This window comes from Chaetodon auriga, chromosome 6 (assembly GCF_051107435.1).
Source record: "Chaetodon auriga isolate fChaAug3 chromosome 6, fChaAug3.hap1, whole genome shotgun sequence".
Lineage (NCBI taxonomy): Eukaryota > Metazoa > Chordata > Actinopteri > Chaetodontiformes > Chaetodontidae > Chaetodon > Chaetodon auriga.
Window position 1 is genome coordinate 19,670,246 of NC_135079.1, and position 14,483 is coordinate 19,684,728.

General features: G+C 40.7%; 1 protein-coding gene across 1 annotated transcript in view; it reads left to right on the top strand.

The window, feature by feature from the left end:
* Positions 1-14,483, top strand: part of lrp5 (low density lipoprotein receptor-related protein 5) — a 63,486-nt gene that overhangs the window by 12,828 nt on the left and 36,175 nt on the right. The window contains exons 4-11 of the mRNA XM_076733066.1: positions 3,344-3,412; positions 3,579-3,707; positions 7,948-8,144; positions 8,552-8,683; positions 12,779-12,867; positions 12,963-13,181; positions 13,346-13,434; positions 14,034-14,205. Coding sequence (XP_076589181.1) covers positions 3,344-3,412; positions 3,579-3,707; positions 7,948-8,144; positions 8,552-8,683; positions 12,779-12,867; positions 12,963-13,181; positions 13,346-13,434; positions 14,034-14,205 — 1,096 coding nt within the window. The remainder of the gene's footprint in view (positions 1-3,343; positions 3,413-3,578; positions 3,708-7,947; positions 8,145-8,551; positions 8,684-12,778; positions 12,868-12,962; positions 13,182-13,345; positions 13,435-14,033; positions 14,206-14,483) is intronic.

Here is a 14,483-nt window from a genome sequence, read left to right on the forward strand (position 1 = left end):
TTGTGATTATATTTTAACAGTTTTCATGATAGGTTGAGGTACAGAAGTCTGCAACTGCGACCTCTGCAGTGTCTGCAAAGTGTTTTATTAGCTTGTATAAAGACACCACACTTTAACCAGAGGTTCAGTGAGTTCACTGGACTCCTTCAGTTCAGACTACATGCACTGAATCAGCTTCAACTGCAATTAAACACTCATTTATTTCTGTATTGCTCAAGCATTAAGAGTCTATCATACTGGGAACAGTTGTCTTGAACAGCCTGAATACCATGTCAGCACCAGGAACAGTCAGATCGCAGATATGTACAGCTAACGTTTATATATTTGATGATAACCACAGGGTGTGTCTGTGTTTGGAGTTGTTGGTATGTCTGTGACTGAACCTCTGTGGGTGCAGGACAGGCGGGAAAAAAGAGAAAATGCAAACATGGAAATACACTGGCAGCAGAGGACAACATGATAGCTAGTGTAGGTTGATCAGTTTGCTTGTGTTTACAAGCTCACAACAAGGTTTGAGGTTCATTTATTTATCGCTTTACAGCTCAGGGTTGTATAAGAAAATGCCACCTGCAGTCACTTTAAAGTAACTTTATTGTTTTAGTAGTAGGTTTAAGATGTGTAAAATGTGTTAACACAGCGTCAGTAATCAGGTTTCTCCTCCACCCACACCATCTTTTTGAAATGAAGATGAAATACGTGAAGTAGATTTGTTCTGTGTGCGGCATCTTGGACTATTTGGACTGACTGCGCCGTCAGAGAAGAGGCTCTGTAGTGAGAGCACACAGCTTTTCTGTACTCTACAAATTTATATTTAAATTTAACAAAGCATCTACTGATCAGCTGAGGGCACCACACAGATTTAAGTATTTGGAAAACAGCTCATGATCATTCTTTCATCCTGGTGCACTGCCACCACAGCAGTACTTTTCTACTGACTGGCATTTCTTTACTCCCACTCTCTTAAATGTCACAAAACTCCAAGAAGTCATGTTGAACTATCTCAGAAAATGATCTTTCTTGCCACATGGGTGTCTTGTTTTCATAGTGTTGTCCAACATTCCTCTTGTTTCTGATAACACGTGAGCAATTTTGCAATACACACCTTCACAAAGGAGCGTAGACTGAGAACAGCAGCTCTCAGGCACATTGTAGAGATAACACAGGTCAAAACTACACGGCTTTCCTGCAAGTGAAAACAAAAGAATGTTGTGAGCCAGCTGTCCTTTTACAGTGTTGAACAGTTGATGAGCAAAAAATGAGACAAAAGGAATGAACGCCAAAACTTAAAAAATGTCATTCAGGTTGTTCATCTCCTTAAATCAGTCTATTTAGCCCAAGTCACTTCAGTAAAGTCGGTTTAGTAAGAAAATAATTAAAAATGGCTTTCAAAATTCTTGACTAACATGTTTGAAAACAGAGACAGTTTGAAGAGTTTGGATATGACCTGTGGTAACCTTGAAAATAGCATACAATTTGTTGTTTCAGCATTTAGCAAAATTCTATTTGATATCTAAAATGCATCAGTAACAGACTGTAGATTTGCAATGGTTGGTGGCAAATCTACATAAAACGTCCATTATAATGTACAGTTATTATATTTTTCCGCATCACACATGTATATATTAAAGGGTTTTATTTAGATTTAAGATTCAAAGGATAATCTTTTGATATCCCATATGTTTCTCACTATTGACAAATCCTATTAAGGATAGAAACCATCAACGAATGAACCACACGCTGTACTTTATTTTGACTTAGTCCTGCATACACAGTCCTGCCTGCCCCAAATTCTCAGTAGAGCCCCAAATGTGGATTAATATGCTGCTGAAAATAGGCCCCCAAAATTGGCTTTTTCCTCCTGTTTAAGTAAAGTAAGTTGTTAAAGTGAAATGATGTATTTGTGAGCTGTTTTTTAAGAGTTGTGTCTTCAGTAGGAACAATGGACTTTGGGCTGAGAGCCACAGACAGCGAAGGTCAGAGAAAGAGAGACACGGTTTTGGTCTTTTCAAGGGATTTGTTCCGAGACAGATAGCCCCAGACTGCAGATTGATTGTCTAAATGTGATTAAACTGCCTTAAGAATAAATCGCTTTGAAACATTCATCTTTCAAGCCAGGTCAATTCTCTTTGGTCCTCTGATTTAACTCAAGTTTGCTCATTCAACTGAGTTCAAGCAAAGTTAAGTGATGCCTCGTCAGTTCGATTGAGGTCAACTTCAATTCCTGAATGGAATCAGCTAAAACCAAATGTCGTCCATCCTGATGAAGTCAGTGTAGCTCGAGGCAGTAGTTTGCTCTTGCATTGTAAATATTGCAGAAATACATATGTACATGCACAGGAACTGATCACACAAGTAAAACCACACCGACAAAACAGAAAGAAGATGCTCTGCTTCCACTTCATCTCCCTTCTTTTTTCTCTCTTCTCTCTGGTTTCCTGCTCTGTAATTGTCATTTCTACATTGCTGGCCAAAGGAATGCAGATCTATCTGTCATTCTGCAACTGAAGGTACACACACGTATCTCTGTGTGTGTCTCTAGCTCTCCCTCTCTCTCCCTCTCTCTCTCACACACACACACACACACACTGCCATAGCATTTAAGAAGTTCAATTCAAACCAATAACTGTTGGTTATGTGACAGGCGGATTTATTGTTCTTCACTTTATTTCACTGAGAACTCAAACAGAGCAGAGCCAGAGTGTTACTAATTTAACTGCAGATTTGATTTAAACCACAACACCAGTTTACTGGTATATCCATCTTCTGTTCATTGTGTGTCTTTTTCCCATGAAATGCAGAATACTTCATTTGTTGAGCAGTAATATTATAGTGTTGTATTATAATCGTACAATTATCATGATGATGGTTATTACTATTGTTATTTCACAAAACAAAGTCAAGTAGTGGAGGACAGTAAAAAGGAGAAAATGAATGAGATAGATGGACAACAAAAAAATGGAAAAGAAAAAGATTTGAGATGAGGAGACTTCGTGAAATATCAAAAGGAGGTAAGGCGAAAGAAGAGAAAAACCATTGAATATGACATCACCCAAGCTTAGTGGGCTGTAATTAGTGGAAGCATTAAAGGGACTGTTTTACATCAAAAAGACATCAGAGAGCAAAGAGGACCAGAAGACAGGTGACCTGAAATGTTAGTGCGTGGGGAATTTTTGTTCCAAAAAGCAAGAGAATGAGGAGCTGTTCAAGCAATCAGCGACTCCTTATTAACCCTGTACAGATGCTGTGATGTGTTTTTAGAGTCTGTAAACATGCCTACCTCTAAATTGCTGAGTGTCCCTGTGTTTGTTTTATTGACATGTTTCTTCTCTGTTTTCTCCTCCAGCTACATGTACTGGACAGACTGGGGAGAGGAGCCCAGGATAGAGCGTGCTGGTATGGACGGCAGCAACAGGTACTAGAACTACTTAACCCTGACGTGAACCCAACTTCTGTATTTTCCGTCATGTTTTTATAGTACGGTGTCCCACGTGCATCTAGATGTACAGAAGCAGTAACAATTCTCGAAGAATAACAAAACAAAAGCACCAGTCGTAAGATCATGCCTCTCTTTCAAACAGGAAAGTTATAGTGGATGTGGACATATACTGGCCCAACGGTCTGACGATAGACCTGGTGGAACAGAAGTTGTACTGGGCAGATGCCAAACTCAGCTTCATTCACAGAGCTAACCTGGACGGATCAGCACGGTATGGACCTTTATGTGTGTGTGTGTATTATAACATTGACTGTATTCTTATATTTAATACAAAATGTTCTGAACCAAAGGCTCCACCAGCTTACATTAAGAAGTCATATTTAATCTTAAATATCTGTAATCTCAAATGAACTTAAATTTGGAGAGTGGTGAGTATTTTTACAGACACAGTGAAGTCAGCCAACTCACATAGAAAAGTTTATTGCCATGTGAATATGGCCTTGCAGTTTAGTTCATCTCTGACGTCTTGGCCCAGACCTCATCACTCCCTGAAGCATACACTTGAGCCAGTAAAGGAGATAGTGATGATATAGAATATCTTTCCCCAGACGGCTACAACCCTGATTCCAAAAAAAGTTGGGATGCTGTACAAAACTTAAAAAAAAAAAATCCCACGATGCAATCACTTGCAAACAAACTGTGTGTACAAAGGCTTTACGAAGTGTTCCCGAGCTTGTGTAGTAATATCCTTCATACAATCATGTGTTTCACAAAGTGGTGAACCTGTGCACATGTCTGCTGAACCTGGTACAAGGACCAGACAACTGACCTCATTCTATACCTCCAGCTCCCTCGTTCTACCCCAACCAGTTGTTTGAATGCACGACCAAACCAGAGCCACCTCTGGGAGTCATCACCCGGGTCTCTGAGATAGAGTCAATTTGTAGTATATTTCATCTAGTTAATCCTGTAATCCTTCCTCTAACACATTGAGTTTGAATTCCCCACATGGTTAAAATATATGAATGGATGCCAATGTTTCCCTTTATGAACAATGTGTTTGCTACTGTGGGCAAGCAACCTCTAAAGTAAGCTCTGATCTCCAGGAATCCAAACCTGCATTGGAACTGAGATAAAGTTTGGTGTCTCATGGACAGCTGTTGGATTATGTGTAACTTAGTGCTTATGATGGTTTGTTAACTCTTCAGGCCATTCTATGACTTATCATAAATCACAGTCGAGGTTGAAACGTTGACCAGAAACATGCACGGTGTGAAGGCTGGGGCCAGCTGCTTTCTGACAAATGACATTAGCTCCACAATGACACACTCATTTTGTCAAAGCATTGAAATTATCACTAAATATCGCACCATTCAGGTTAATTGTTTGTTGTGGATTTAAAGCACCACTGAAATGTTACTTATTATGACAACACTACCGGTAATGTAAGATAATTGAACTCTTTGTTGGGGGAAATTATGTGTTACAGTAGCACGAGGAGAAACAGGGCATGTACAGTCGGTACAAAATGGACAACATGAACGCAGGAATAAAAAATCTGAAAATAAATAATTATATGAATATTAAAGTAACTCTCTATACAGGACACAAACAGAGAGACAGTAAGTAGAAATGCTGCCATGAAAATGTCAGTGCTTAATTATGGGATCTCAAAACATTAAATCGACCTTTAAAGCCTGTGATCAGCATTGATGAAAGGTTTTTAACAGCAGTAGCTGACTTGATATGCTCTTCTTGATTATTAGCTGCTATTGTGGACCAACTTACATGGCCTGTGTGAGCAAGTTGGAAATAAAATGCACTCCTTAAGTCCCTCGCCTATAAACATTCTTTCAGGATCCCCTGTTGAAACTCTCAAGATCAGCAGAAAAATTTTGGAGTTTTCACCCTGTTCAACTTCTTTCCAACAGAGAAGGGGAGGAGGGGAAGAGAGAAAGAAAAAAAAAAAAAAGCTTTACAGACAGAATGAAAGAAAAATAGAGAGAGAGGGAGAGAGTATGAGAGAGTTGTCCAACACAAACAGAGCTGTGGTATGGAGGCTCCAGTCAACGCACACACACACACACACAGCTTCACACACACTTCCAGTGCATCTCTCTCACAACTTCATCTGTCTTTCTGTCCTTTAGTCCATCTATCAGCCTTTTTTCTCCACATCTTATCATTCTCTCTCTCTGCATCCATCCAACCGTGCTCCATCATTCTCCTACTGCTTCGCTTACAATGGAAGTTTCCAGGCAGACGTCTACCAAGAAAGAAAGAGCTCAGGTTTTTTTTTTTTGCTCTTTTGCTCCACAGGTCACATCCAGCCAGGGACCTGTGCTGCATGTCATTCCTCATCTCTCTCTCTGTCTCCTTGTTTCCTGCCATCTGTCAAAAAAGCCCCAAAATGCCCCAAAAAGTAGTATTTTAAAAACTAAGATTATAGACAATTTTAGCCCATTATTCAACCAGCAGAGAGAGTCAGAAATAACTATAAAGACAGCCATTCTCTTGGAAACTCCTTCTCGATTAGTGTAATTTGTTACCTGCAGCTAATTTCTACAGAGGTTACAATATGGTAGAGGCTGGCTAAAATCCAGCCCGAAACTTAGTGGAAATGTTTGACAGTGTTGGAAAAATGTGGTAACCTCAGCCAGGGACTTTGTTCCTATAACAGCAGCACACTCGTTCTTCAGCCACTATATACACCATAGCTCTCCTGCTGCACAGCACAGTGTTTTTCTGTAACCACAGCAGTCATTGTGCAGCCAAGGCAGGGTATGTTCATATGTACGTGAGGTTTATACAATAGTCACAGTAGAGACATGTACAACTCAGAAGGGAAGGCTTTAATCTGAATGTACCTGACAGCTTGAATAATGAAATAATTTGCCTGTTTGCTTATTAATTTGCACACACACACACACACACACACACACACACACACACACACACACACGCACAGCCACACAAAAGCTGAACAGAGCTTTGAAATCTGGAGTTGGTTAAATTTGTTCTTTCTTTTTTTTCCCTTCACCACTGCTGGCAGGCACCTCTGCTTTTACAGCACACATACACACACACACACACACACACACACACACACGCACACACACACTCACACAGGACTAGAAATGATGATTGATGAAAGCCAGTTTCTGGTGTGTTGATATTCTAAATACAAGCCTCCTTTGATCTCGTGCCTAAATGCGCTTGTGTGAGTGCATTTTCCTGTAAGTGATTCTAAAGTGTGTTTTAGAAAAGAACCACTCTCTCTTGATAAAATCTAACACTTCGTGCTCATGCACACTTCTCCAGCCTTAATTGTTTGGCCTTCGCTGAGAGAATACCTTCACCAACGCTGCACACGCTCCTGAATGCTTTGTTTTAATAATACAGTAACTACTGACTGCATTGCTGTGGAATGCGGTCTAGGTATTCATGGTCCCCAGAGGAGGATTCCTAATCGCTCTCTGATCATCCTCCAGCCTCCGTGAGATGAAAATGTCACAATTCTTGTTCCCCAAAGAATGTCTGAGTATTTTCACTTCTTTTACTTTCATTGCTTTTGTGAAGGACGGGGGTCAAAAGTCTTTTAAAAAGTCTTTTAGTGACCCCATGACTCGTTTGACCCTGTTGTAGCTTCACTGCTGATGCAGCAGTTTTCCTGATCGTCCCTCACCTTTGTTTTATGTGGTTTAATAAACATTGCAGCTCAGGAGTCAATAGTGGGGCTTCAGGCTTTTTGATGAACGATCCATTCCTTTGTGTTTGTGTGTTTTGTGTCTACCTCCAAGTGAACCCGCCTGTGCTGCGTTGGGTGTAGGGCGTGGAATCAAATCTCAATATTTTTTTGGCACTGAACCAAAATTTGACTGTAGCTCTGAGAAACAGTGTTAAGAACTGAAAGCTAGCGTCGAATGTCTTGCACAGTGTCGGACTTAAATGAAAACTTGAAAAAAGCATTATTTTGGTATCGGGTATCGTTTCAGCACCGTTATCAAAGCATTTCAGATCATAGCCAGCCTCAGGTGGGTTGAGTGGAGAAGCTGAAGTTGTGTTGGGCTGATTAGACAGTGCTGTGTAATTTTGATACTGGTTTTGCTGCTTCTGGTCTTTCAAAATTGCAGAACTGTTAACACACACCAGGTGCATATGTGTGTTTGAGGGATATAGAACCATTATTCTGGTGAAAGATCTTGAGATACATTAAAGTAATAATCCCAGTACATGTAGCATGTGCTGATTTTTTAACTTACTAATAATCACATTCAATTGCTCAGTCTCCTGAACAATTCAAAATGGCTTGTTCAGAACAGCTCATCGGTCAATCTTACGTTAAAAATCTGTTAAGATCAATATCATTCAGATGTCATGAAAACACAAACACTTTTTAGGTGTATTTTTTTTTTTTAGTTTGCTTCCACAGCAGAAAAATAGCATTTTGCAGTAGGGATGAAACACAAACCTTCCTCTCCTCTTAAAGAAGCTCTGATTTTGTCCTGCAGTGAAACAGTGGTGGAGGGTACGCTGACCCATCCCTTTGCCCTAACGCTGTCTGAGGAGACCTTATACTGGACCGACTGGCAGACGCGCTCCATCCATGCCTGTAACAAAGACAGCGGAGACAAAGCCAGAGAGATCCTCAGTGGGATTTACTCTCCCATGGACATCCAGGTCCTGGAGTCCTACCGGCAGCCTTACAGTAAGCCAAATCTTTTCCTCACAGGCACAGCACGGCACATATGTATCAGCATGAGATCAGTATACCAGCAAACCATTATATAAAACTAACCCAACTGGAGTGAGTATTGTGATTGATCTGGGATGATTGATAAATGATTAAAAAGTCTATTATAGAACACAAATCTTTGTAGCAACATAAAGGAGAGCATTTGAAAAGCTAAAGCTGTGGAGACTTGCTACAGCACAGTTATTGTTTTATACAACCATGCCATTTCCTGTACGTAAAAATGTATTCATATCTGCATTATGTCACCTTTTCAGGATGAAAGAAACATGTCTTAGCTGTTAAACTAATCATATTTCTCCTTTACCTTTCTATCCTTCTTTCTCTGTCTTTATCTCGTCTTTTTGTTGTTGCCACTACAGTCCAGACTCCCTGTAGTGAGAATAATGGAGGCTGTAGTCATCTCTGCCTACTCTCTCCAGTCCAGCCCTACTACAGCTGTGCCTGCCCCACTGGAGTCCAGCTTAAACTAGATGGAAAGACATGCAAGCCAGGTATGGATCTTATTTACACCAGTATGACCCCAGTCATGGGCCACTGGTAATCCCTGAGAGAAAAATAGGAAAGCCTGTGAGAGGTGCACTGCTGATGTTTTTTGTCAGAGCCAGTATAGTCATTCAGTGCTTTAAAAAGGAGTGCGTGACTGTAGGAGTGGACAGTGACGTAGAGCTGATAGTCACAGTTTACCAGCCATGAGACACATGGCTTTCAGTCTGTCTGTTTCCCCGCTGGAAAGACAGGGGGTCTGGTGGTGCTTTGACAATTACTAGAAACATGTTTGTGGCCCTTTGAGTGATGTGTGGGCACCTGTGTCGTAGCTGAGCTAGAAGCTGTAATGTCTGCGGCTGCCTGGGGTGTTTGTCTGTGGGGGATTGTTATTACAAAGCTGTAGCTATTTTTCATAGTTAACGTTACTGTTTGTCAGCCCCAAATATTGTATTAAGCTCTGAATATAGCACAGTTATCAGTGGGCCCATGGCTTGTGTAATTTTTCCACCATTTCTGCTAATGCAACCAGCAGCTACACACTATATGAGAGGCACAAACAGAGGCTACAGTTAGCCGGTGCTCTGCTCTGTTCCTGCTGCTGCAGCTGCTCCCACAGTTGGTATTGTTTCATAGCTGAAACAGTCACCTGTATTAACATCATATGCCAAAAAGAAACTTTGGCATAAATAATTAAATGTGGAGTTCTTCTCGAAGATAATGAGGTTAAACTCTGAACTCCCTTTACTCAGAGTCTCTCAGCTCGACTTTCATGAACTTCGTGGTCACGCAGTGCCTCCGTTATTTGCAGTAAGTAGCTCATGAAAAATTATGTGGTGCAGGAAGCTACAGCTGTTCTCACACTTAGTCTGTCAGATACATTTAATTAATATTTTGTATCTGCTGCTGCTCGCTGTTGAGCATTAATTAGGCTGCCGCTAACAACTGTTTCTGCCTTCTCAGCCAACAAAAGCTGTTTGCAGATTTAAATTGACTTTTTGTTTAGGCACAAAAACATGAACATTTTTTCTTGATCGTGGAAACGGTAGTTTGACCAAAAATTGTCCACTTATTATCTTTTTCCCGAGGTTTTAACTGATACGATCTTCTGCCATATGCAAAGTTCCATCATTGTGTCAAGTGGTTTTTATTCAAGCATGTTACATACATATATATACATAAACATGCATACATCCACACAAATATACAGTACATGCAATTAGATCACAGTGTGCCTCTTCATTTTCTTTGATTATATAACTAAAAATTAATTAAATAAAATGAAATCTAATAAAATACCCTCTCCTAGTTTTGACTTACAAATGTTGAATACTAATTCCCAAAGGGATTTAGATTAAATAACCACATGAAATACTGGAGTCAGATATGATACATTGTAGTGAAACCCAGCCCTGGCAGTTGGTACACAGAGTAATTAATATTTTCTGTTGCTGACCTCCATTAGCATTGTGCTTGCTGTGTAATGTCGTGATGCTGCATTGAGTGTATCAGCTCGAAAACAAGTAAAAATGACCTCTCCTCTAGCGGAGTGGGACATTAACTGACCAGCCGCCATGTTGATTCCCACGATGCTAAAACAATAGAGCCTTATTCTGCAAAAACTCAACACTGTGTTAGAGTGTGTCTGTGTCTGTTAGGCTGTGTTATGTGATTGTATTAAATTGGAATGAAGCATGCCAACCAATCACTTAGCCACTGTTGACAATAAAAACAACAATGCTCTATTGTGTCAGCCTGCAGTTCGTGTGTGTGTGTGTGTGTGTGTGTGTGTGTGTGTGTGTGTGTGTGTGTGTGTGTCTTTGTGTCCATGCTTCTAATTTGTTTTGCTTGGCTGGTTAAATTGAAGGCGTTTGTTATTGTGCTGGCAGCCGAGTGTGTGTGTGTGTGTGTGTGTGTGTGTATGTGGGTGTGTGTGTGTGTGTGAGAGAGGGAGACTGTTTGTCAGGGGTCTGTAAGTGTCTCAGAATGAAGTCAAGCGAAGACAAGAGTGGAATCACAGATGCTTTCCCTCCTTCCTTGTCATTCTTTCCCTTCATTTATCCCCCTCACCGCAGTCGTTTAGGTAACAATGGAACAACTTTCGGTGTCAAATCTTATTGGTGCCGAGGCTGACAGATGCCAGTTATTGATTGGTTGTGAAAGTGCAGCTGGACGGGGAGATTTACATTATTTGTAGAAGCATGGGTTTTTGTTATCTGAGCTACCTGACATTATTTTAAATATTGGAGATTATTTGCTATGCATTGTATAATGTTCTATTGTGGCGTACACAGATTAATTACACATAATTGGATCTTTGTAGGTTTTTTTTATAAAGTCAATTTTCTATGGACATACTCAAAATGTGAGGATCGTGTCTGCTATACAGTCATTTTCTTGGATTCAAGTGAATCAATTTGAAATGTGAGACTAAAAGACGAATAAGGCAGGGGAATAGAAAGAGAGAGACACTTTGAACTGCTTTAAATGTGAGCTCCTCAGAGTCAGAGGTGTGAGAGACAAAGAAAAACAGTTAATTGTCTCCCATGAGGTGAGTTTGGCTCCTGTTAAGTCTGAACCAACAGCCAAACAGTGGAGGATCCCTCGGGACAGCAGAGCCCTTTGTTTCCAGGCTGGATAGAGTGAGGAGGAGGCAAGAAAAGTGATAACAGCAGAGCTCGACTCAGACGTGAAATCCTTTTCACCGCTGATCGATTGATGTTATAGGAGTTAGTTTGTTGGCAGGACATTTTTATTTTTGATGTTGTTGCTCTTTTCCATGTGGTAGATCATCACTGAATTGTTAGCAGTTCCACCAAAGAGACATTTCCCCTCTAAACCTCACAAATTGTTTGCTTTTGAGGCCCAAAGAGGTGAAATGATTCAATATTTCACTTGAATGTAACTTTTTTTTTCTTCCCGGTCCAGTTTCTAATCTCACAAGTCCTCAGACTTGTTATCCTTTGGAGCAGCCTCATCACTGGGTTGGGAACAGGCTTGAAATCTTAATCACCACAGATGGGTTGATGTTGGACTGAGGGCTTTGGTTCTTATCCAGATGCCAAGTACTCAGACTCATCTGATAGGACTAGCTAACAGCGTCTAACGTTACTGTTAGCAGCAGTTAGCGGGAACTTTTGCAACAAGTAAAGTTATTTGTCCATCAGGAACATCTGTAAATCAGAGAGTTCAGGCATAGCAGTCGGAAGACATCAGAGGGAAAAGATGAAAATATTTTCTCCATAAAATATGATCCAGATCAGAGTTCTGGTCGGAGCCGCTGTACTTAAATCACCTCGGTATGAGTATGCAGACTGAGCAGCTGGATGCTCACATACTTCGTGGTTATGGTGTGCATGAAACAGATGATCAATAAACAAGCTGATGATGAGTTTATGACAACTCATCATGAAAGTAGATATATAAATATAAATAAGAGAAAACATGATACTAGAGGATCCCTTTAATGACATGAGCTTTGAAGAAAAGGGGGAAAAATGTCTGCTGTTTGTCAAGTTTCTAATGGCTCTGACTGAACAGCAGAGGAGTCTTAGATATGCAGGATGGATGCTGCTCGGTTTCAATAAGGCCAGACTACCTTAGATGTAGAGAGACTCTGGGTAAATGTATCCGTCAATGTGCCTTTGATTCTGTTATTGATCAGCAGGGCCTTCTTTAAAGAATGGAACAATACTGTTGCACTGTCACACCTAACTGTATCATGACCATCATTAAACATAGGCTGATGAATTCATGTTGTCATGTAACTATGCACCAATGTACACAACAATTTGGCAGTACACTTTTCTAAAACAGCACAATCTAGAGCCGAGCTATTAATTGTTTTAAATTGACATTGTAATTTGAAAGAGTGCAAAGGGCCACACTTTTCATTAGTTTAGAGTTTGTGCAGGTTGAATGCACTGTACCACCATACTGGTGTTCATATGCAGTGAATCCATGAGATCAAAGTAAGACCGGCTGTCTCAGAGCTAAATCATCTCTGTCACAAGCCCTCCAGTGAGCACATTTTGACTGCAAACAAGTGCTGCTAAAATCTACATGGATTAAAACTTAAGAGCTAATAAAACTTGTTTGTTTAGGAGCAGAGCAGGTTCTGCTGCTGGCTCGACGGACTGACCTGAGGAGAATCTCACTGGACCTGCCAGATTTCACTGACATAGTCCTACAGGTAAACACACACACACACACACACACGCACACACACTTATCAATCCTGTCTTGTTGCACTCCAATATATTGATCGTTGTTTCTCTGTTTTTACAGGTTGATGATATACGGCATGCCATAGCTATAGACTATGACCCGGTTGAGGGTTACGTTTATTGGACAGATGATGAGGTTCGGGCTATTCGACGATCCCACATCGATGGAAGCAATGCCATGATGCTGGTTACCACAGAGATCAACCACCCAGATGGCATTGCTGTGGATTGGGTGGCCAGAAACCTGTACTGGACTGACACTGGCACTGATCGGATTGAGGTAAATGTTAGACAGAAACCGACCAACATGGGGTGATTCTTAATAAGGAAAAAAAGAGAACCAACAAAATAAATACATGTACAAACAGGTGGGGTGAATATAAACAATGTCATACTGTGAGGATACTGTATTTTAACATTGAATTGTGTCATGTGGTTTTCCAGGTTACCAGGCTCAATGGAACCTCTCGGAAAATTTTGATTTCTGAGAACCTGGATGAACCCAGAGCCATCGTCCTGGACCCTGTTAATGGGTAGGTGTTAGCATGAAACCTGCCTCTCTAATAGATTTCAATGTGTGAAAATGCATGATGTTACTTACTTTTAGATATTAGAAAAGGTGTTCCTCAAGATTCTGTCTTGGGTCCACTATCATTCTCAAGTTACAGAAATAATATTGTCCCTTCTTCTGAAACCTGTAAATTTTGCCTTTATGTGGATGACACAGCTTTGTATTGTACTGCACCCTCTTCACAGTCAGCCATTCGATGTCTGCAATCTTCATTTGATTCACTCTTAACTCTTTAATACATAACCATAAGTTAGTGGTAATTCAAACAAATCCAAGTGGATGGATGGACAATAATCTTCACTTTAAGCATCACATTAATGCACTGATTGTTAGAACAATAGCTGCATTGCTATACAGTAATAAGAATCACTTCTGTTTTCACCATAGATCAAGAATTGTTGAATCCATATCTTTGTCTGCTTCTGCTTTGTAATCACTGCTGTCTACCACTCAAAAAAGGCTTAAACTTGGACACTTACAATTGTTCAATGTGTAAAATGTATGATCTCCCCGTGACTGAAACTAATCTCTACCTTCTCTCGTTGCCTCTGTCTCTTTCAGTTATATGTACTGGACTGACTGGGGCGAGCACCCCAAAATTGAGCGGGCCAACCTTGATGGAATGGACCGGGTGGTTCTTCTCAACACCTCTCTGGGCTGGCCCAATGGACTGGCTATAGATTACACTGCAGGAAAGCTGTACTGGGGAGATGCTAAAACTGACAAGATAGAGGTACGTCTAATGGCAACAATATCTGTGTTTGGTTTCACCAGCTCCCTCTCAGGTGGGACACAGCTGAAAGGTAGAAAGGAAAGGGGAGAAATCAGAGAAAGGTGAAGTGGAATGTGGAGAAATTAGATGTATGCAAGTGTGTTTTAATCATGATCCAAGGCAATGTGGAGTTATGCAGTAGCTGAACAGGCTCACACACTGTTGTGCTAGATTTTTGTCATCTGGTCTGGTGTCTTCTGGTCTGATGTGGCCTTGTCTCGTTCTTGTCTGGTCTGGTT